This window comes from Solanum verrucosum, unplaced genomic scaffold, assembly GCF_900185275.1.
Source record: "Solanum verrucosum unplaced genomic scaffold, falcon-dt-bn FXZP01000232.1, whole genome shotgun sequence".
NCBI lineage: Eukaryota > Viridiplantae > Streptophyta > Magnoliopsida > Solanales > Solanaceae > Solanum > Solanum verrucosum.
Genome location: NW_026020017.1, coordinates 685,694 through 710,853, shown reverse-complemented (window position 1 = coordinate 710,853; position 25,160 = coordinate 685,694). Strand labels below are relative to the sequence as shown.

General features: G+C 29.4%; 2 protein-coding genes across 3 annotated transcripts in view; both read left to right on the top strand.

The window, feature by feature from the left end:
* LOC125820984 (uncharacterized) overlaps positions 1-25,160 on the top strand; it is a 443,574-nt gene that overhangs the window by 401,082 nt on the left and 17,332 nt on the right. The window lies entirely within an intron of this gene.
* On the top strand, positions 17,413-19,944 carry LOC125820982 (BTB/POZ domain and ankyrin repeat-containing protein COCH-like). Its single transcript, XM_049500412.1, has 2 exons — positions 17,413-18,044; positions 18,900-19,944. The coding sequence occupies exons 1-2, from the start codon at positions 17,574-17,576 to the stop codon at positions 19,812-19,814; spliced, it is 1,386 nt and encodes a 461-aa protein (XP_049356369.1). The 5' UTR covers positions 17,413-17,573; the 3' UTR covers positions 19,815-19,944.

Genomic DNA, 25,160 nt, shown 5'->3' with positions numbered 1-25,160 from the left:
AATATTTTTTTTAAATATTATATTACATTTAAAAAAGAATTATGAATATTAGATATTTAATTAATGGAATTATATGTAAAATAATATGTTAATTAGAAAGTTATAGAAATAATAATAAAATAATAAAAAAGTGAAATAGAGAGTGTGAATAGTAGTTATTCAACTCTCTAAATTTGAAGAATAGGGGGGTGATTTGGAGGTGGATTGGAGTACTTATTCTCTATTTTACTCTCCAAATATAGAGAATGGAGAGTAAAATAGAGGTGGGTTGAAGATGGTCTAAAGAATTAGAAATGCAAAATCTTAGTCCATTGCAGTTACTCTTATTTTCATATGCCTTCTTTATCTCTACGAGACAGGGATAAGGTTTATGTATACTCTACTCTCTTCAGATCTCACTTCTGAGAATACACCTGATATGTTGTTGTTATCTTCCTGACTCAGCCTAATTCAAAGTCGCGCTAGGTAATTATGTAAAGTAAAAACACTTTCTATCAAGAAGTTATCCATTTCAATGATTTGAATCTGAAACCTCTTGTGAATCTAACGACCTCACCACTCTTTGGTGGTACAATTAAATTTGTATTTATGACGTTAACTACCAGAGAAAAAGATAATTTTTATCGCTAAACAATAAAAAAATTTCTTACATTCTATTTTTATTAGCTATTGGTTATTTAGCCATATGTTAGTGATGAACATCATAACTAATTTCTTTTTTCTTTTTTGTTAATCAGACTTCAACGCAAATATCGATAAACGAATATGAAGAAAAATAATATGATACTCCCTCCGTTTCACAAAGAATGACCTCATTTCCTTTTTAGTCAATTTCAAAAAGAATGACCTCTTTCCTTTTTTGGTAACATTTTACTTTTTGCTTTCCACGTGACATGTTTAAGACCACAAGATTAAGGGCAATTTTGTACATTTGACATAACTTTAATTTAGGACCACAAGATTCAAAAGTCTTCTTTATTTACTTAAACTCTGTGCCAAATCAAACTAGGTCATTCTTTATGAAACGGAGGGAGTACGATTTTATAAGAGGAACATTAAATTGAAGTAGTTGACACTTGATATGACAAGACAAGACAACTCCATACTTGTCGGCCCTATCTGCCATTATGTCTGAAACAAGCTTATCCAAATTCTTAGCCAATGTAGCATAAAATAAAATAAAAAGTGTATTTTTTTTTCTGTAATTTTTTGAGTAATGAGTGTCAAATATTAATATTCTAGTGTGGCATTTTTCAGATTTCAAGATTTAAATAAATTTATTTTTTATTTTAAATATTTCATAGATCTTTTAAATATTTTGAATGATTAATTATTGTGATTTATAGTACTTTTTACGTAGTTTACAAATATATAAATTTCATATTTTTAAAATGAAGATTTCATGTGTAAATTTTCGGTCAAACTTATTGACTCTCAAAAAACGAAAAGTATCACATAAATTGACACAAATGAGTAGTTGTAAATTGTAATATACCACCACCTAGAGATATGATAATGCAATATTCATACTTTTAATTAGATATTTCGAATTCAAATTTATTAAATATACATATGAAAACATTTATATATATATATATATATATATATATATATATATATATATATATATAAAATACCTCTTCTACGTAAATAGTATTTAATAAATTATTTGTGTTTTTCATGACCGTGCAAAACGCGGATGAATTCACTAATTTTAATGAGAAGAGAAAAAAAAAAGAATATAGAGAAATTGCATTTATTTTCAATTTAATAGCCTTTGAAGTTTTTCCCCTAATCCTCTCCTTCCCAATCTTGAACACACACACATACACACACGGCACTATAATCTATATCTGCCCTAATAAACACACACAGAGTCTCTATTTGTTTTGCCCTAGTTTATATCATATGTTTCAATTTTGTGAGTTAAATAAGATAATATTTTTTAAATTGTGATTGATTCACAGATCTTTTAAATATTTAAATTGTTATTTTTGTGACTTATAAATACGTTTTATGTAGTTCTTAAATATGTAAATTATTTTTTAAAAACTCTAAAAGATGGTATGTTCAAATTCGTGACTATTACTCTCGAAATTTGAATAATTTCATTAAAACTAAAGCAGAAAGGATATATATGTGCATTTAAAGCCTCTAACCATCAAACTATTCCCTCCGTTTCTATTTATATATCACCATTTTTTATTTCACGTGCATTAGGAAATTAAGTAAGTTTACTACTCTACCTTTATTTAATTGTTGTCAATTTTTCAATTAATGAATATTAATTAATTTATTTTGATTAATTAATTTGACAATGAATATGAATTATTCACTTAGTTTTTCTATATATATTGGTCAGATGTATATTTTCAAGACTAACAATTCACAAGGGTAAAATATAAAGAATATTGTAATTTATGCATTGATTTTATGAAATGACAAGTGTTATAGACCAATTATTTATAGTAAGGATGACATATAAAAAAACGGAGGGAGTAGGATTTAGCGCGCTTATCTTCATTACACTTTCTCGTTATTTCCTCAAATACACATTTAGATGAGTGACACTTGTCTAATATAATTTTTAACGATCAAGATTAGATTATTAATTTAATAATCATCTTAGCTTGTTTAAAATATTAAATTTGTTATAATCTGCAATATCAATTGCCAAAATATTTTGATAGTCATTAAATTTTCAGTTTGTAAGTTTAATCGGTAAACTAATTCCCTGTCCCCTCCCTTTTCCTAAATCCATATAAACAAATAAAACGTTTTGTGATCATAAAGTTAGGAAATTGATTTAAAAATTAATTTGAAATTGAATTAAAGAACATATGAGGGGAGTGAAATAATAGTACTAATTTTCAATGGATCTATAAAAGGTAATTAGAGTGTTGAAATTATTTGTGATACTATTTAGTAATATAATTTAGCTAAAATGGGGAATATATGAAGAAAAAAACGGGGAGTACTATGATAGTAAATACTACTCTCTATTCCTATTCATATGTCACCATTTTAAGATTTCACGTCCCTAAGTTTACTATTATACCCTTATTTGCCTATCAACAGGTCAGTCAATATTAGTAGGGGTCCTTTTGCCTGAGAAAAAGGAGTCAACCCAACATGGGCAATGATAGATAGACCAAAGATTTACGTAGTCCTTGTCTACTTGCTTTGTGCACCGGCATAGCAGAATTTGAATTCGTTGGCTCAGATGAATGGCTCTCTTGGCTTCGTAAACATACCTATGTTCTTGTTTTTTCACTACCAATGAGTAGGCAGGTATTCTCTTGAAGTCAAAAATTTAGTCAATTTGACTAATTTTTAAAATTAAATTAGATTACATTAATTCGATATTTTAAACAAAAGATTTAGACAATCAAAAACTATACGAAAAGTACTATAAATTGTAATTTTTTGCATATTAATGTGATGAAAAAATACATTGTAAAATGTTAATCAAAGTTCTTATAGTTTGACTCTAAAAAAAATCATGACAATTAAAAGTGGACAGATGGAATATTAAGGACCACCTATTTTTAGTAAGGACGACGTATAAATAGGAATAGAGAGAATAATTTGATGCTATTAAATTTAGTTAAAGTTTTGAACTTATATAACAAACTATGGATTTATTGTTTTTCAATGTAAAATTTACAAATTGAAATAACTGAGTAGCAAAATTTAATATCTTAATCATATTAACGAACTGAAAAAAAATGATTTTCAAATTTAATATTTTAATCATAATTAAAATGTTTGTTAAATTAATCTGATCTTAACTTTTAAAAGTTATATCTAACAAATATCACTTATCTAAACGTACGCTTGGAAAAAATAGAGAAAAAAATGTAATAGACCCTAGATCCAATCAAACTATACCCCAAATAATAAATTAAATAGTTACTGCCATTGAAATAATTAAAGTAGCTAGGAAACAAATAAATAAATGTGCAGCAGTTAGAAACCATGATGGAGATGAATGAAAAAAAAATAAGAGGGGCAAAAAGAATGAGAGGAAGAAAGAGAATTTATATCAGAATATTGCATCACTTTCTTATCATTCAAATCAAAAACCAACAAGTTTCTACTGTGCCCATAAATAAATACAAAAGGAAATTAATTAAATAAGTATTCCAAATAATATTAAATGGTTTGTATCTGATATGATTTATGAGATATCGCATAGTACTCTTTCGAAAGGAAGAGGCTATAACATGTAACAGATATTGTGATGTTATTATTAGGATTAAATTAAATACTACTAGCTATCTACTAAAGTTATAAATTATAGTAATTAAGAACATGACTTTATTTCTTAATTAAGTCTACCAAATAAGTGTCATGGAGTACTAATTATGATTCTAACCCAAATTATCAATCCATTGATCAATTTAGCTTCGTTTAGAGGTGGGCATGATATGGTACGATACGATATTTGAAAGTTTCGGTATTGTTATTTTGGTATTCAATTTTTAAAACATTATATTATTCCCATATCAATTCAATTTTGTTTGGTTCGGTATATTAAAGTTCGGTTTCAGTATTCTATAGTATGATAAATCGGTAACTATAATTTGTTCAACTTCGACTAATATATACTTGTATAATAGAGTATTATGACTTAAACAATTAAAAAAAAGTCTTAGTTGTATCATACTAACACATTACACATGTAGAAATATATATTGAAAATAAAGTACAAACAACTCATTTTGTTAATTAATTACATATCAATCAAAATAGAGTTTCAAAGATTCAACTTCTAAACATTTGGTTGGGAACTAGTTATCCCGGGATTAACTATCCTGGGATATGGGATAACTTATCCCATCACTATGCTATAAATGGTGGGATAAGTTATCCCAAACATGTCAACCAAACAAGACATCTAAATTTTATCCCAGGACTATTTATTTTTATCCCTCACACTAAACGAGCCCTTAGTTTATACTAATACTAGGTTACATATTTGTTAGTATTTTAGTAATATATATGTGTTATTTAAACTATATACTTCGGTATGGTATTGGTATTTCGATAAGTTATTTCTAAATACCAAATACCGTATTGAATACTAAAAAGGTTAAAAATGTATACTCCCTCCATTCCATATTAATTGAATTTTTGAGGTGTTTCACACACTTTAAGAAAAGTAGATTAAGACATAAATTGAACACAATTTTCCATTTTTATCCTTATTAATTATTGTCAAATTTATTGAAGTCATCACATTGAAGATCCAAATGAAGGGTAAAATTGGAAGAACACTCTAAAATTAGTCTTGAAAATTGAACAATTAAGTTAATTTGAAAAATGAAAAATGCCTCAAAAATTCAATAAATATGAAATGGAGGGAGTATCATATATCACACCAAATATCATAATACTAATATTATTATATTAAAATTTTGATATAATATGATAAATTTGATATATATGATACCATACTCATTCCTATAATTTCATCATAAGTAGGATATTGACGTTATTCAATAATTACAATATATTTTATGAGCACAAATATTAATAGTTTATCACATAATTTAAATGAAGGAGAATCTAGGCAGAGAAGTGTAAGTAGAGTGCCATTGATAACACATGGAAGTCAGTGCCACTGTATTCTTTGAATAAAGCCATAGCCCTGCAATAAATCAAACAAATGAAAAAAGCAAAACTGTAAACTCTGAAATTTCAGTAGTAGTAAGTGAGACATATACGGTTTGATACATGTGATAAAGGATAATAATAATTTTGAGATAAAATTTAAAAATAACATGATATTATCTTATGCTTACTTTTAGATGAGTGAAATATATATTTATTTATCTTATTCCACGAACGAAACGATCAAAAATACACACAAAATTTCACGGGCCTCATGCTACTCGGATCAGAGCTTAAAGTAGTGATGGTGAGCACAGAGAGACTGATGGAAAGATCATGGGTTACTGCCACGTGTCATGATTATAAATGGTGTGCACCTTTGAGAGGTCATTCATTAACTCACATATATAGGCAATTGTCATACAGTATTGTCTTGTCACATCAAAATAGCTAACAATTGTAATTGTAAGAAAATGAGTACCAAGTTTTATTAGGGTTTTGTTTAATTCAATTTTTTATTTTTTTGGACAAACCTTCTCCGGATCGGACGTCGCGCATAGTAGAAACTTAGTACATCAAAACGCCTTTAAATATGAAAGGGGGGAGGGGAGACGACGAGAGAGAAGATAAAAGATAGAGAAATCAAACACTCATGATCAATACGACAATTAAGAAGATAATTTAACGTGATTTGATCAATTATTAAACATTTACCAAATTCATGCACTCATGTCCATTTTAATTTTTCTTTTTGGGTATACAATGGGAAGTCCACTAGATATATATATATATATATATATATATATATATATATATATATATATATAATAATCTACCAAATTAATGCTTTATCATGTGGATTGCCATGAATTGTGTTTGCACCAAAATCACATGTAAAAAAAAGTCAATGTATATAATTGTGTGTTGTATATCTTTCTTAGATTTTTTCTTCGACTAAAGTAATATGCATTTCTACTGATGCTTCAATTGTGTATCTAGAAAGAAAAAATTGACTCTACATAAAAGTAGTTGAAGAATTATTTCAACATCTTCTCTATGCAAAATACTCCGATCGTCTCAATTTATATGTCATACAATTCAAATTTTAATCGTAAATTCCGATATAACATTTTAAATTACTAGGGGTTTTAGGCTTTATGTTTGTCAAGTTAAGGTTTTGAACAGTTAATATTTTGATTTGCCTAATTATGAGACATATAGGCTAAGATTCTATGTTGGAGAATAGGGAATGGCAAAAAGCTTCTTTAGTTGGTATTTCCCTTTTCTTAATTAATTCGTATCACAAAAATTAATCTACCACTCAAGCGTTGAAAACTATTCATCACAAATCTCGGGGCTACACAAAACAAAAAAAAATTAAGTATACGTATTGAACCATGAATCATTCTTTATGATAAACAGATTCATTTTATAATTTTGTTGTTCCAAATGAGTAGGCATCTTCAATATTTTCCATTTGATAAATGTATTAGTTGGTTTTGGAGGGGGGGGGGGGGTGTAAAAATCACCTTACTGGCACTAAAATTGGGGAATTATTGTGGACTTGTTATGATGATAGGGTTGGCTACAACAAGAGGAAGTCAAAGGGGAGGGGGGAAATGTAGAAAGTGGATTTTACATATATGGTTTATATGTCCCCCAAAAGCAAGCAGGATTAATTAGGGACCTAAAAGAAACCTTTTACACAAAACCCTAATAATTAAGCATAATCACCTTTGCTTATCATATAATATACATATAATTACTAACAACTATTTAGTGTCAATTTGTACTATGTTTAGTAATTGGTCCTTTATTGCCTCTAATTTATTTGCAAATATATAGTCTATATATCTGCTTCATCGTTTACTCTTTTCTGATCAGTATACATGATTATATATAGTTATTCACATATTATACATATATTAGATATCTGCTAGCTAATTTTAGTTTAAACGATTAAGTGAGCGAGTATTGAAATTAATTTTTCAATTCCCACTTTTCTATACTCAAAAGAAAAAAACAGAGAAGAATTTGCTCACACTTTTGTTAATGATATCCTTGCCTTATTTGGAATTTAAATTTAAATCCAACCATCATCTAAAATTTGGTTGGTTTAATATCACTTCAAGAAAGACTAAGATTTATCTTCTAAAATATTATTTGAAGTCATAATCATTATTTTTTTTAATGCCACCATCTAAATTATATATATATATGATTCTGACATCTTAAAAGATTAAAGATTTAAAAACTATTATTGAGGAGTCATTGAATTTGATTGGAAAAAGGGAGGATAATTAAAATAATAGATTAAGGTGTACCATTAATTAAATAAAATAATCGATGAAAAAACAGCTAGTCATATAAAATATTTTAATGTATTCTCTTTTCAACTTTTTCCCTATTAGGAAATGTTGATGGGGGCAAATTAAATATTAAACAACAAATCCAAAAAGTAAATATCAAATCATTCTATATAGTTGCATGTGATTACTTGAAAATGCATCTAATTTAATTGATTAATCATGTCCACATTTTGTATCCACTTGGTTTACAACTTGCTATCATTATTAACTCCATACTCCTAAATTTGTTTCGAAATTTGACTCTTAAATACAAATGATAGATAATTAGTATATAAATTGAGATAATGTATACATCTAATCAAATAATATAATAGTTAGAGTTAATTAGAGAGAAATTGTAGACAACTCATGATGAATAGGCAAAATATTATGTTAGGAAGTTATTTAAGAGTTTTGGGGTGGCAATTGGGCGGGCTGGTCAAATAATACACATTTTTATTATATCCAAACAAAAGACATCACCTTCTTATGTCAAGAAATCCATTTCAACTAAACACCTTAAACCTCCAAAAATTGTGACTGGATAAAGGGGATAAAGCAAAATAAAATGAAAAAGAAAGAAGAAGAAGATAAACAGCGGAAATGGGTCCCATATCAATTAGGGTTATCGATAGGATGATTCATTCGGTTATTTTTAAAAAAATTATATCATTTAATTTTCGGCTATTTTATAATATATAACCAAAATTAAAATTTTAAAATCATCCCAATCGTAATTTATGTGACAGAAGCAGTACAAAAATTAGTTTTTTTTGCTGTCTTGTAGATATTTTAAGTTATTATTTATTGTAAATTATAGTAATTTTTATTAAAGTTTTTAATAACATATGTTACTTTTTATGTTTGAGAGTTAAACCAACTTTTTTTTATACGTCTTTTAATTTTATATGTGTTTTGTCCTTTTCCATTTTGAAAAACCAATACTCTCTCCATTTTATTTTATATGTCATTTCTTTTTATAAATATATTGGTTATTCCCTCTTCTTATTGGAACACATGTTGACTTATGGTGAATACTTATTCCCTCTTCTTATCTTATTGAAACACATGTTGACTTGTTGTGAATATTTATTCCCTCTTCTTATATATATATATATATATATCATGTCTTGCATTAATAATTATTTACTAATAAAAATATTAAGTGTGAATAAATTATCTTCCACTAACACTTGTTATACAAATTATATAGTTAGTTATTCAAAATTTTAAATTACCTTTTCTAATTATCTTAATAGTACTTTTCCACCACTAGCTACTATATAATAGACTATACAAGTTATACTAAGATCTTAAAAATCTTTTTCTTTATAATAAAGTCAAAACAAATAAATTTGAAACAAAATGATGAAGTAATAAATGGAAACATAGAGTTCATCAACGTTGACTTGAATGAAATATCATGAAAAGTAAGTCCTATTTATAATAATTTTTTACAAGACCTAATAGCCAAAATATATAATCAATGGCTCTAATTTTGTCAAACCCTTATTTTAATATATACATATATAATATTTTTATATATATTATAAACTTTTAGTGCATATCTATATACCAAGATTATGATAGAATAGTAATACTCTTTCATTCTTAATTAAAGTCTCGAATTCAAATTATACTGATTTTTGTTGAAACTTTTTACCGCCAATATGAATCTTACAGCATGAATATGAGAGAATTAAGTTCAATCCAAATTTAATCGAATTCAAATAATAAAGAACACTAAATTATTATTATTATTATTATTATTATTATTATTATTATTATTATTATTATCATTTGAACACCGAATAAATAAATAAAAAAGTTTTTTGGTGAATAGTTTATTCAAGACAAGTCAAAATATGCCAACCTTCGAATGTGCCTCCTCCAAAATTCTAAAGGTTGAGAGAGAATGAATTATAAAATTTAAAGTAAAAAAATTAAGAGAGAGAAAGTGTGTGTATGTTAAAGTTTTGAAAAAGTGAAGGTTCTTTTTTTATAGTAAAAAAGTGTGATGAGACGTGTGATTTTTTTTTTATGACAAGGAAAATTCGCAGTTGCTATCCTTTGGGTGCGCACACATGATAAAATCTATGTTCCTATGCAATAGCTCGCAAACCACATAGGAGAGGTAACCCACACTAGGCAAGCTAGGTGCGACGAACTCGACCCAGAAGGCAAACCCCTTGCTTTCGTTGGTAAGAGGTTTTGAACTTGAGACCTCCAACATGAAAGTCTCAAGCCCAAACCACCGGGCCACCCCGAAGAGTGAAATTGAGACATGTGAAATTTGTTCATTCTTTAATTAAAAATTCGAAGGATGAAAATTATTTTTTTAAAAAAACAATAATAATAATAAAATAAAAATAAATAAAAAAATCTTTCATATAAGCATACCTATCAAGAGAAATGGAAAGAATTAAGAGCAACGTCTTCGTCCTAAGAAATAAATGATTTCACATTCGAAACATTAATAAAATTGAGCTAATATTATGTTGTTATATAAATCAAATTAATCTTTAGATTTGAATTAATCAGATCAATATGCTTGAAAAACAAATGTGATTATAAACGGCCACTAGTTTTGGCAAAAAAAAAAAAACAAATTCCAACATTTTTTACTCTTTACACTGGTATATTATATTATGAAATGATTATTAGGATGATATATATTTACTCACTTTTTCCCTTATATGGAATTATCGACGTGTTCCAATAATGATTAAGACCAATTCATGATTCACCAACATCAAATCAAAGTGACTAAAACACACATATAGAGATAGAGAGGGGTCAATATGGAATTTTGTAGGGTTCTAAGGCAATACATGACAAAGTCTAATGCGTATATTTTCCTTAAAAGGGTCCCTCTATTTTTTCAATCATTTCGTATTCTAAGTTTACTAGCTCGATTAATTGATTTAGGCTTACATGTTAGTTATTATGAGAGTGGAATTGTAAAACGCTTTCCAACAAGAAGTTCTACCTTTGCAAGGTTCAAAGAAAAAGATATCCAATAAAGAGTAAAAGAATTTCAATCACTAGATCATAGTCTTTGATAGTACGTTACACATCTAATAGATTCATTTATCAAATAGTAAATATATATACCTCGATATGACATCAATTTATCAAAGTTTCTTATCAGACACATATATAGATAATATAGAAGTAGACCTAGCAAGTCTGTCGAAAAAATAAATTTTTAAAAATATTTTCTAGAAAAAAAATAGAATTATTTTGATCTTTCAAGTTGTTGAAATGCAACTCAAATTAAATGGAGAGCTCTTACATGGGGTTGGGATCATGCCCCTTTAAGCACTTGCAATTATTTGGTATCTAAATACCTCTTTTGTATATATCATACAAGTTGAGATTAATTATATATTTTTGAATCAAAATTAAAGCAACTTGCTTTGATATATAATTTCTACAATTAAAAAAAATTAATATATTCTTGCCTAGATCCTAAACCATTATTGACCACTTTCCTGTTAATTTGTTTTTTTAATGTCACTCAAATTATAATTAGAAGTCTTGAATTTCAAAAGTAAAACTAAAATTTAAAGCTTATGAGAGTCAGAATTCTAACTATTTTAAGTGATTGGGTGCTAAATCAATAATTTTTACATATTAAATGAATTTCTTAAGATTAATATAAAGTTTTGATTACAATTATTGGGTCAAATTGAATCGGTACTCTTAACACTAGTTTCTTGCCTGATTCGAAGCTTTGAATATGAAAAAAGTTATGATAATAAGAAGCGATATATATATATATATATCCTTCTAATGAGTAGTTATGCGGTGCAAATATACGGAATGATATATACAGATATCAAACACTGGCCGACGAAAAACAAGACAGAAGTTATAAATTTTTAATAATTTATCTAATTTCTCTCTATTTTCCACATCGTTTTCACTTCAAATTGACATTATTTATGCAAAACCTATAGTAATATTCCACCATCATCTTCAACTTAATTGCTTGCAAGTCAAGAACTCTTGTCAATCAAATTCAACTAATAAGTCATTGGATCATAGATTCTCTAATTCAACTAATAAGTTATTGGATCATAAATTCTCTCTTTTTTTAACTATTGCTTGACCAAAAAAATGGTTTAAAATGAAATATAAAAAAAGAAAAAATCCCAAGTATATATTCTCTTGGAATTTTATGATGCTACTTTACGTATGTACGTAGAACATTTTTATTTTCTAGCTAGCCTTGCTTTGGAAAATATATTAGTATTATAATTTAGTATAATTTACATTAATCTCATAGTGTTAAGAGCTAATTATATTATTTTTTTACTCTTTTTCAAATTACAAAAATCCCTTAAAATTTATGAATTTCAGATACAATATCACTTGACTTTCGAATACATCACCAGACATTCGGATACATAGAGGAGAGATGTATTCGAGAGGGGAGATACATCACTGGACTTCCGGATACATCAGTAGACATCCGGATACATAGGGAAGGAATGTATCTGAGAGGGGAGGTATGCATCTGAGAGGGGATAGGCCATCTGAATATATAAGGGAGGGATGTAGCGGAGAGGGGAGTGATGTATCCGAGAGGGGATAAGGATGTATGAGCAAGAGGGGAGTGATGTGTCTGAGAGGAAATTTTTGAATTTTTTTAAAATGATTTTTTTTTTAGAAATTATGATAAAATAAAATGTGTATTTAGAAAAAAAAATTCCTATAATTTGTCAATTGATAAGTTACCAATGACTATCGAAAAGGACAAAATAAAAATTGCTAAAGAGAGTATATGAAAAAGCCTAATTTTGGGGAGAAAAGCATGGTAACAAAATAGACACATAGAAAATGACATCTAGCTTATACTATACATGATGTTAGATGTATATGATTTAATCTGTCTCAAATTATTCATCACACATGTAAATTTTGTCAAAATTTTGATGTTTGATACTTAAGTATTTGTTTATGAGACAAGCAAGATAAAAAATTTAATGAAGACCACTCAATTTTAAAACTACCCATTATTTTTTTTTATGTGAATTCAAATTAATCGATCTCAAAAAATATATATAAGACTATAAGAGGAGACAAATTTAAGTGGTGTTGGTACTTTATTTTCAGTAGGAAAATGATGAAGTAAGTGAGAATAGGGTGGATGGTAGGGTTTAGTTAGGGCAAATAAAATGTCAAATTGTAGAATTATAAGACAGCCAAAGATGTATGGTCATTCTGAGTTCCTCATTCAATTTGGATTGATATTTTATTAAATTTAAATTAATTTAATTTATTTTTCAATTATTAAAATTGAATATACTATAATTATCAGTTTAGTTATTAGTGTAGATTTTGTTTGATTTGGTTTAATTTTTGACAAATCTAATGATATTTTTCTTTTTTTTCTTTTCCCTTTTTCTCCCTACAATCAGACAAAAACTTCGTCGTTTTCTATCTATAATCGTTTATTACCCTTTTATCATGATATATAGCTATATTTATTTTGAATTATGAAGAGAATATCTTATAATCTGACCAGAGAGAATTGTTCGGATGGTAAGCACCATCATTTTTAATCTTAACTGAGTTTGAGTCATCAAGAAAACAAAAGGTGGGAGCTGAGAGGTAAAAATAAAATTAAAAAAGTAAATTATATACATACATATCTTATGATCTATAAAGTATAAACTTTAATTAGGTAAATAGAATTTAGGGAAATTGGTTCGAAATATATCTTAACTTTGATCGAAATTGTTATAACAATTCCAAACTTTGGGCAAGACCTATTACCCCATTCACTATTTAATAATGTATTTTAAAGATATATAGGTGTCTATGTGGACATCATAAAAACTACATCATTATAACACTACAACAAAAACAACTTTTAGCGGCAATAAATAGACACATTGATAAAGAGTGCTAAAGTCTTTACCGGTATAAGTTAAGTGTCATTAGATCCAATATTGCTAAAGGTTTTAGGGACATATACAAAGAGTGTTAATTGCCGCTAAAAATATATATTTAGCGGCAATTGAGCTTTTGCCGTTAATTAATTGCCGCTAAAGATCAGTTTGATATAGTGTAAATAGTAACTTGTCCAGCTGGGCACTTATTGTCGCCCCAAACTCAAGGGGCGCAACTGGCTCCTAATGCCAAAACTCAAGCTCGAGCCGACCCTGATAAACCATTTGCTACTAGCGCATGGCAGCCACACGCAATCAAGAAAACAAACAAGTATATCTCGGCTTAAAACTAAGCCCTTGGCCGGCAAGGCCCCTGTCAACAGATCTATAAACAAAACAGCTACTCCCAAGAGTTCATATAAAGAAATAGTCAACTAGCACAAAAGTCCTGATTGGGCCGTCGTGGCCACCATGATCTCTATACCAAAACTGAAAACATATATATATATATCAAGACAATACATCAAACAGCTCACAAGCTTCAGCAAACCAACAAACTAAGACAGCATGGCCATAACGTAGCTACACACCTCACACACTAGTCTGCAAGCCTGTAAGAGTATTAAATATTGGTGGGACAGGTCCCCAACCTACCCATAAAAATATATACAACAAAAGCTAACAAACCTCCAAACTCTGGCAGCTCCGGAGGAAAGGGGCTAGCCAACAGGATAAAAGTCAATCCTGCTGCTAAGGAGGTCTACTGGGTCGTCTGTCGGGACCTGCATGCATGAATGTAGCGTCCCCAGGCAATGGGGTGTCAGTACGAAATAATGTACAGAGTATGAAAGGCAATAAACTATGAGCAGGTATCCTAATATACTGGAATAATTCGATAAACAAATCAAGGATAAGATAAGTGTACCAACCTGCTCCTAAATCTTAACTTATCAAAAATAATAAAACAACAACGTAACCAAGCCCACATAAGCTCGGCAGGTACAAACAACACACAAGACCACCTACTCAGGCCCCCATAAGCCCGGAAGGTGCCAATCAGTCTATATATCCCTATCGGTAGTCCCCTAGCCCCGCAGGCAGTCACATAGCCCTCTTAGGCATTAATATAGCCCCGTAGGCAGCACATAGCTCTCTTAGGCATCAACATAGCTTATAAACAACTCATAGCCCTCTTAGGCAACAACAATACCCTGTATGAAGCACATAGCCTTCTTAGGCATCAATATAGCTCTGAAGGCAACTCATAGCCCTTGTAGGCATCAATATAGCCCCGTAGGCAACTCATAGCCCTCTTAGGCATCTATATAGCCCCGTAGGCAGAACATAGCCTTTTAGGCATAGATCATATTCCTGCAGGTAACCACAATATCCCAAGGGCAACAATAACAATCCAATCGCTAAAAGCGAGCAATTTAGTTATAAGCAACCTATACAAATAGCCTCTAAGTCGTGTCCAACATAGGGACGCTACTAACTGAATAAGAATCCCGACAAGGGAGGATTATATCAACTCGAGCAGCCAACAATCAACAATAATGGCTACAAGTATAACAAGGATAACAACCCAATTACATTGCTCCTAAGCTTTAAGGAAACATGTCGTAAGTAGGGAATAGCCTTAACATACCTTTTTCGCTGAATTCATGTTGGCCTAACGACTTTACTCACAATTCCCTTTGATACTACAACAAGGCAGGACCATAATCAACACAAAAGAATAGAGGATACCACGATAATCTGATAAAAGATATGTATTTTCATCGCAAATTGCTATTTGCGACTTATCAAAGCTAGAGTGGATGGAAAAAGGGTTTTACCTTGATTTTAAGTTTGTAATACACCTCAAAACTTTAAAATATGCTCAAACCCCTGCTGTCCACACACCAAAGTACGATATGCTAAGAAATCGATAAAATAAATTATACCATGTTGACGAGCTCAACGCGTAGAACAACTTTTGTCAAGGACTTAAGTCATGAAAATCTGTAACTTGGTTGATCCTAGAAGTGGGTTTTGTGAGCTTTATGGTTATTCACTAAGAAGAGTGAAGGAAAAATGAAGAAAAGTCGAAGAAGATGATATATATAAAGTTCCACCGACCTAGGGGACCCACCTCACCTGCCTGCTTGTGCAGTCTTGCAAAAAATGTGAATATCTCTCCATTCTGAAGTCGTATGAACGAACGGGTTGATGAGTTGGAAACTAGACTCGTAGACCTTCGATTTCACAGGTCGTGGGCACCATAACTCTTTATAGATTGGTAGAAAATCTCTGAGACATATGACCCAAATTTCAAACAAATCTTTAAAAAGGAATTTACGGTAACTTTCGCCAACTTTTATTTTGCCACTTACCTAACTTCAAAACTTGAGATACAACCCTTGAACACTTAAAATATCACGTAACACATCATTCTTAATTTATTACCCACCCTCCTGGTCTTTCCACGAAGATACGAGTCAATTTAGACGTTTCGAAAAGTCGGGGTGTTACACTTATATATCTTTAAAATAAACTATTAAATAGTGCAGGGTGATAGGTCCTGCCCATAATTTGGGATTATTACAACAATTTCGGTCAAAGTTCGAATATCCTTTTTCCCTAGAATTTATAATGAATACAAGTTGCTCGAATGGTAAGCACCCCTCACTTCCAACCCGAAGATTGCGAGTTCGAGTCACCAAGGGAGTAAAAGGGGTGGGAGCTCCTAGGGAGGGTAAAAAAAAAAATATACAAAATATATGAGTCTAGGTAAAACTATGATATTTTACAATTCTTTTTTCAAATGTCTCCTATTTTACTAGGCCTGTGTGAAATTCAAGAACACGTTCTTCTTTTAACTACTATATTCTAATTAAGACCAAAAAAAAAAAAAAGGGTACGAAATTAAAATAGAAGGTTAATAAATCGTATTGTTTAGTTCTCTTTGTCAGGGCTATTTTTTTTTTCTCCTGCTTTCTTATACATACTTCTTAGTATTACTTATTGTTTTATTTGTTTTGATTATCACATTATTTGTTAATGTCATTAACTGAATCCTCTTTTTTCTCTAGTTTTGCTATGCCTTTCATGTGAGTCTAGGATCTATCGAAAATAGTATCTCTATTTCATGAGATAAAAATAAGGTTGCGTATAACTACTCTCCTCGCATCCTATTTGTGAAGTCACACTGAATATGCATGTTGATCAAATAGTAACTAAAACAAATAAATTAAAATAGAGAGTATGGAAGTCAATAATTAGTAGTCGTGCTATCTAATTTCTCTTATCATATTATTTGTTGGTGCTGCTGATATTTTCTATCGTGTTTTCTTTCCTTTTCCTTTTATTATTTTATCTGAGCCGAGAGTATATCGAAAATATTCTCCTTAGCTTCGAATAAGACTGCATATACATCTCTTTCTCAAGATCTCACTCGTGTAATTTCATTGAATATGCTATTGTTACCGATATTCCCTTTTTCTTTTGTTTAAATACCTCAGCCGCCCAGAATAACCATCCATATTGCTCCACCCTCTCTCTCTCTCTAAATATTTTAACCACACACACAACACAAAACACCAATCATACAGAAAGAAGAATCTCACTCACTCTCTTTTTTTCTTCTTCATCCAACACTACTTTCAAAACTATACAAACATGAACTAAAACCTTTTACTACTATAGTTTATACATAGCCAAAAAAAAAATGAGTAGTAATCCTGAAGATTCCTTAAGAAGTCTATCTTTAGATTATCTCAATCTCCTCATCAATGGTCAAGCTTTTAGTGATGTTACTTTTCATGTTGAAGGTCATTTAGTCCATGCTCACCGTTGCGTCCTGGCAGCACGGAGTCAATTCTTCAGGAAATTCTTTTGTGGGCCGGGCTCTCCTCAGTCCGGCCCACAACTCGGCCCGGTTAACGGGCTGAGAGATACTGGTTCACCGTCATCAGTAGTGATACCGGTGAACTCAGTAGGATATGAGGTGTTTTTGTTGATGATGCAGTTTTTATACAGTGGACAAGTATCAATTGTGCCACAAAAACATGAGCCAAGACCAAATTGTGGAGAGAGAGGTTGTTGGCATACACATTGCACCTCAGCCGTTGATCTTGCACTTGATACACTCTCAGCCGCTAGATCTTTTGGTGTTGAACAACTTGCTTTGCTCACTCAGGTTAATCAATCATTTGTCCTTCTCATCTCTTTAAATGAGTTTAACTAATATCTACCGACAATCAAGCTATTCAAAAGATATTTATTACTAATAACTTCTCTGAAATTCGTAATCTTGAAAAAAGTCAAGTTAAAATGACTTAACATAGTCGTCAGTGTGTCAGTTAAACTCTGAGCTTAATTTTGATTCACTTTTGTTTATTGTATATGGGTGTTTTGGATTTTTGGAATAGTGGAATCAAATTTCCATTTCTTCTTGGGAAATGGTGTTAATTTTTGTTTTAAGTTTTTGTTTCTTGTTTAGTAGTAAATTTCTTTTTGCAGAATCATTTGATCCAAGAACTTCTTCTTCTTTTAATTTGTTTACATATTATTTGAACTTATTTAAAAATAGTTGAAGTGAATGTATATAAAAAAAAAAGTGGGGAAATCTTTAAACTTTTTTCCTCTTTTTACATTGTTTAATGATTTATTTTGTTGATGGAATTTTGACACTAGATGTCTCATCTCACAATTGTTGTCTTGATTTCATGTGAGATTTTAGTTATTTGAGTTTCTTGAATTGGGCTTATTTTATCATAATGTCACACACTAGCTAAAATGTTTCCAAATATGGTTCTTGATATATCCATCTTGTCTTTCAAAAGTGATGAGACCTAATCTTTCCCCAATAGTCATCTACTTTCCTCATTTGGTTACAAGAAAAGAAAATGGAACTACAATTTTGAACATAACACATAAGTAGATTGTATATATATATTCTTTTTTAGCACTTGATATTTATCAACTATTTACAATCAGCTAAACCATGGGACGAGCTCGTGATAATTTTATGTTTCTTTTTTTAATTGATCAGAAGCAATTGGCAATCATGGTAGAAAAAGCTTCAATTGAGGATGTGATGAGAGTTCTAATAGCATCAAGGAAGCAAGACATGAATCAACTATGGACTACGTGTTCACATTTGGTTGCAAAATCAGGTCTTCCACCTGAAATGTTGGCCAAACACCTTCCCATTGATGTTGTAGCCAAAATTGAAGAACTACGCCTCAAATCCAACCTAGCACGTCGATCCTTAATGCCACATCATCACCACCACCTCGACCTTAGCTCTGCAGCTGAGCTCGAGGACCAAAAAATCCGTAGGATGAGACGAGCCCTTGACTCATCCGACGTTGAACTTGTCAAGCTCATGGTAATGGGAGAAGGGTTAAATCTTGATGAATCAATTGCATTACACTATGCAGTTGAAAATTGTAGTAGGGAAGTTGTGAAAGCGTTACTAGAGCTAGGTGCAGCGGATGTTAACTTCCCTGCAGGTCCTGCAGGGAAAACTCCGCTGCACATTGCAGCTGAAATGGTGTCACCAGACATGGTAGCTGTTCTATTAGACCACCATGCTGATCCCAATGTACGAATGTTAGATGGCATCACTCCATTGGACATTTTACGTACCCTAACGTCCGATTTTCTATTTAAAGGAACTGTCCCTGGACATGTCCACATTGAACCAAATAAGTTGAGACTCTGTCTTGAACTTGTTCAATCAGCAGCTATGGTGATTTTAAGAGAGGAAGGGAGCGCGAACATTGATCTCTCTTCGACAAATATTTATCCTCCAAATAACATGAGTGATGATCATACATCTAGCACAAGTAGTGGTACTAACATTGATTCAAGAATGGTGTATTTAAATCTTGGTGCTGGAGTTGCTAATACTTCAACTCATGATCACCCTTCATCAATGTACCACCATTCACATGAGTATTAAGATTGTACATATATATTTTGTCTCAACAATTTATCAATTGAGACTGACTAGAAAGGAAAGTCAATGATCTCGATTACTATTATATATTAAGATATAGTTACATATATATATACCTTTGCTCTTTAGTGTACTATTTGGTGTAAGCTATTGATATTTTGGGCTATGTTAGTTGCTTAGATTCTTCGAGAATAGTATCACTTTCGTATCAAATTCTTTAAAAGTACACTATTTTTTGAAGAATTCGATATATACATGACGATATTTTTTAAGAGTTGGAGCAAGATAATATTTTTTGTGAATTATTTCATGTTTTGATTTTAGGGTATTGATGAGATGATAATGCAATGGGGAAATTATTGGATGAGAGTTGAGACAAAGGAGAATCTGAGTTTTTGCTTTGTAAAGAGGAAAGGACACAGGTCAATCTTGTCAACTCTGTCCTGTCAATTACTTTTTTTGTTTTATTTTAAAGGATATATATAATTTACTATATACACTGATTTTGTAAAAATAATTTGCATATTAACCAGTATAATTTAATTTATTGTAGTAAATTACATTCTTTATTTTAAGTTTTAGTCATATACATCCATAATAAATTAAACTATCAAGTCATCAAAGATTTCTACGCGTAAAGTCTCCTTAAAATATAAGATCTAGACTAAAATAAGTTGATTAGTTATATGTTGTAATATATGTGGCTTCGAAAAATTTACAGTTTGTGAGCTCATACAATGACATCAAGTTAAATATTACAATAATATCATAATTCATAGTTAAATATTATAGATATTTTGTGAATTTTGTTAATATACGAAGTATGAACAAGAGTTATTGAGTTTACGTAAATTCTCACCTAGTGATGAATATATATAACTTAAACATTTCATTTTTAGGTACCTAATTTCACTTATTATGACAAATATGATTTATAGTTATCGTTTAAATAATTTAATAGTATAAAAATTAGTTATATACTTCAAAATATCAAATGGACTATTTTTTTTTCAACCAATAATTTTCTTGTCTACTAGTATATTATATCCCACCTCCCAACTTCCTCCTTGCATTTTCTTGCTGTCACACCGAAAAGGAATTATTAAATACAATTTATTTTAAATATATTTAACATATCAAAATAATTGATTTAAAAAACTTTCTTTTTTTTCCTTGTTGATATTAAATTTTTTAATCTAAAATCATGTGCATGAAAGATTTTCAAGAATGGATGTTATTTGGCTTCTTGTATATGGTGGGGTTAGATGTCTCTTCAATCCTTTTTAATATATGTAATTTTATTTTATTTTAATCATGTATACTATGCTATTAGAATCATGATTGGCTCTAATTTATTATTTTCTAATTCTAATAAAGAAACGTATAATTATGAAAGACATGATTTGATATTAGAAAATTAATATTGGTTTGTCTCACATATTCAACATTGAGTGTGGTTACACGACATAATTTGTTACACATATATACCTTATTTAATTAATTAATTCTTGAGCTAGGTATATAATATACTTTTTCGATAAAAGACAATATAATTTTTCGATCGAAGAATTAGTCGAAAAATTAGATAGCAAGGCATATGAGTTGAAAACATGAAATGTGATCTTGTAGCATTTAGAGCATATGAAAGGGTATTTAATTTACAGAATCTTTTGATTTAGCTTAAATATATAATATTAATTTGTAACTTTATTTACTTTATAACCCAAACCTAAATCAAGTTGGGATAGATAAAATGTAAATTGATCTTTAGCATGAAGATACACTATATAATCTTTCTGAAAAAAATATAAATCTTTTATAAGAATGTCAAAGTTGCAAGATTTTAATATAATATGATCTTGGATGATATAACTAATTAATTTTACACAATATATTCGATTTTTTTGCTTTAATTTGAAATTAATTAGTAATTCCAAGTTTTGGAACTTTGATGTTTCCAAGAGGCAAAATAATATTCTTTTTGAATTTCATAGTGTAATAAAAAAAGTGGTACTTAGCTGGATTTCATTTCATCTACTACTTCATAGTTGACCATCCAAAGTGGAACATAAAAATAATTAAGGATATAAAAATTCCCAATTTTATACATATATATATATATATAAATATAAACAAAAGGTAATAATAGACATCACTAGAAATCGTCACTTCGAAAAAACGACGATCTGATGAATTTCTGATAAAATATCTGATTGGAAATTGATGAATTTTTAATAACGTAGGTTCTTTATATTTTCTAAATATATAAAATTTCAATTGCAATACAGAGGGACTAATGATTTATAATCATAACAAAGTGCTATTAGCAAAGGTTGATAAATTAAGATGGCCCATTTGACTTAATATAATATTAATTAAGCAAATAAAAATTAATTAATGATACTAGTAGAACATAATCCAAATCTTTCAGGTGACGTTTGTTGTAACTTTTTATTTCTTCTACTTTTTTCTTCAGTCACAATCCCTACACTTTTTGGACAATGGTGAAAAAACACACATAGTAAGAAAATAATATTTGAATAATATATAAAATATTATAAAATAAAATAAAAGAATCGAGAAGAAGATTTGGGGTTGACGTATATGGATTTTGGAATTAATTAAGATTAGATTAGATTACTTATATTAAAATAGATTGAGTTTTTCAAAGTGGAAGTCATTTTTTTCTTTTTTTGTTTTATTATATGCTTTAATTTTTGTTGAATATATGAGTAGTCAAGTTGGCAACATGTCTGAAGTGATGGCACAATGACAAAATCCATGATATCTCATTTTGTTGCTTTTTGTCTCTTATTTTTTTTTCCTTTTTATTACTCCCTCCATCTCATATTAATTGATCATCTTACTAAAAATAATTAATTATCTCATATTTCCTCTGTCCCTATTTAGCTGTCTACTTTTGAATTGACACACTTATTAAGAAAACAAAGATTGATATAGTGAGTGTACCATTTTATCCATATTAATTATGAAGTGGATGAATTAAATATTTAAAATTTTCAAGAAGTTCTACCTTTTTCAAAACTAATTAATTGATGGGATAATAGGTAAAAAAAAATTGTCATTTCTTGATTTGTCAAAATGGACAAGTAAAAAAGGAAAATTGGATAAGTAATTGGGGACAGAAAAAGTATTAGTTGTGCACCTTTCTAAATCAAGAAAGCATTAATTTAACTTTTTTATATATTACTTTGTAATTAGTTCTTTTCTAAGTGTTCACATTTATTTGTAAAATCCCAAAAACTTTAAGGGGTGAATTAGTAAAATTATCTATGTAAAAAGGAAATAATCAATTAATATAAGACGGAGTGAATATCAAGAACAATTAGTGGACGTTTAGACATAAAAAAATATTTCAAAAGTAATTTGTGAAGAAGTTTTTTAAATGATATTTCAAAATTATAATTGTATTTTGCTATAAATATAATTTTAAGAAAAAAGTTCTATGTTTACGAGTGATTTAAAGCGAAAAAAATATGAAAATAAATATATGACGTTTCGTGCATCTCGAAATATTTCAAAATTCAAAGTTGAGTTTCCATTATATATCCAAACATTATTTAATTAAAAAACAAAGAAGGTGAAAATTATCTATGAACAAACGGGCCCTTAGCTACTTTATCTTTTTCAATTATGTGATTTTATAGGAAGTACGAGAATCAAATTATTTAATAGGTGTAGGGATAATATATCATTGAAGATTTAAAAATAAGGATTTTAGAAGCTTAACATCTTGTTCAGATGGTTGTTACTTGTTGTATTGTATTGTATTGTTAGTTTAAATATAATGTTTATTTTGATGGTTATTTTAAATTCTATTGTATCGTATGGTAATCCATCATTAGATAACGATGAAAATACTCATTTTATATAACAACTGATTTGGTGTGATCATGTCATTATTTAAATATAATTTTCATCTCATTTTAACTTTATTTATTATTCAATTATTATATTTTATCTATTATCCTACCTTTTCATAATAGTTCTACCCCGTATCCTACTTATCTTGTAGGTTTCTCACTCAAATTATGAATGTGTGACATTATATATGTAACGATGAAAAACGATACAATTTATTCAAATATTATATTCATTAAAACAATATAGTATAATATAATGAATATAACTTTCCGGTACCGGATGTTTACACCAAGCCAATACATGCATGCCATGTGTTTAAATTTATAGTTCATTTTACTTCATTAAATCACGTAATAATGGAAATTGCATTGATTTTGTGTAAACATCCAGTGCGGGTAATACGATACATTATGAAACACTACGTAATAACCATGTAAGTTCAAATTTTATATCATTGTCATGAAATATAATTTTTGTGTAATCATCGATCATTCTTTTTTATTTTGTTGAGCTGTTTAAAAAATTGATAAGATTTGTCTAAATTTCATTATCCACAAGTTATGACGGTGAGTCATAACTTTGCTACAATCTTTATTTTTTGATTTTGTTAAATTATTTACAAGTTTTGTCAGATTAGTAAAATTTATTTGTCAATGATTGTTCATAAATTATGATGATGAATCTTCGAAGGCAGAATTTATAAATTTAAAATTATAATTTTTACAAGTTACTAAATTTTAAAATAATAATTCCTAGATAATCAATTAATTTCTTAAGATAAATATAAATTTAAATCAATTTTTTTGAGTTTGATCGAACATGTACCTTTATTCTAATTCTGCCCCCTGCGGGTCGCCGGGTCTTAATGGTCTTAGGTGGGAGAATTGGCAGCCCAACTTGGGAAATTGAGCCAATTATTTAGGCCCATTATTTAGTGGCCCAGGCCCGTACTGATCCGGTAAGTATGGAAACTGGTTTTGTCTCACCAAGCCCAACAAGGCCAATTGAAGATGAAACTTGAAAACATATGAGTAGGGCGAATGAAGAGCAAAAGGAAGGTTGGGTGCTTGTGGGGCGTGATCATTCGGCCTCTAATAGGACGGGGCAATACTCTAGATTTTTCTTAATTGACAGGGCAATACTTTAGATTTTTCTTAATTGACGGGGCAATACTCTAGATTTTTCTTAATTGACGGGGCAATACTCTAGATTTTTCTTAATTGCTGAAATGAATGGATCAGAAAGAAACTTGGTTCTTTATTTTCAAATGGGGGGGAGGGAGAGTGAAGGTCATAAGAAAAAATTATCCTACGGGCTACGGATAAGGAAGAAGGGGAAAAGGTCTTATAATCTATCTCGATGAGTTTAAACGATATAGCAGATATACAAGCTACATGTATCTATGTGTTTTATAGCAGTGAGCCTTTTCAACAAATACCTGACACACATATATCATATATGATA

Excerpts from the sequence above, each read along its gene's own strand:
- LOC125820982 (XM_049500412.1), top strand. The coding sequence starts at position 17,574 with ATGAGTAGTAATCCTGAAGATTCCTTAAGAAGTCTATCTTTAGATTAT. Across the intron at positions 18,045-18,899 it reads AACTTGCTTTGCTCACTCAG|AAGCAATTGGCAATCATGGT; the intron begins GTTAATCAATCA and ends TTAATTGATCAG.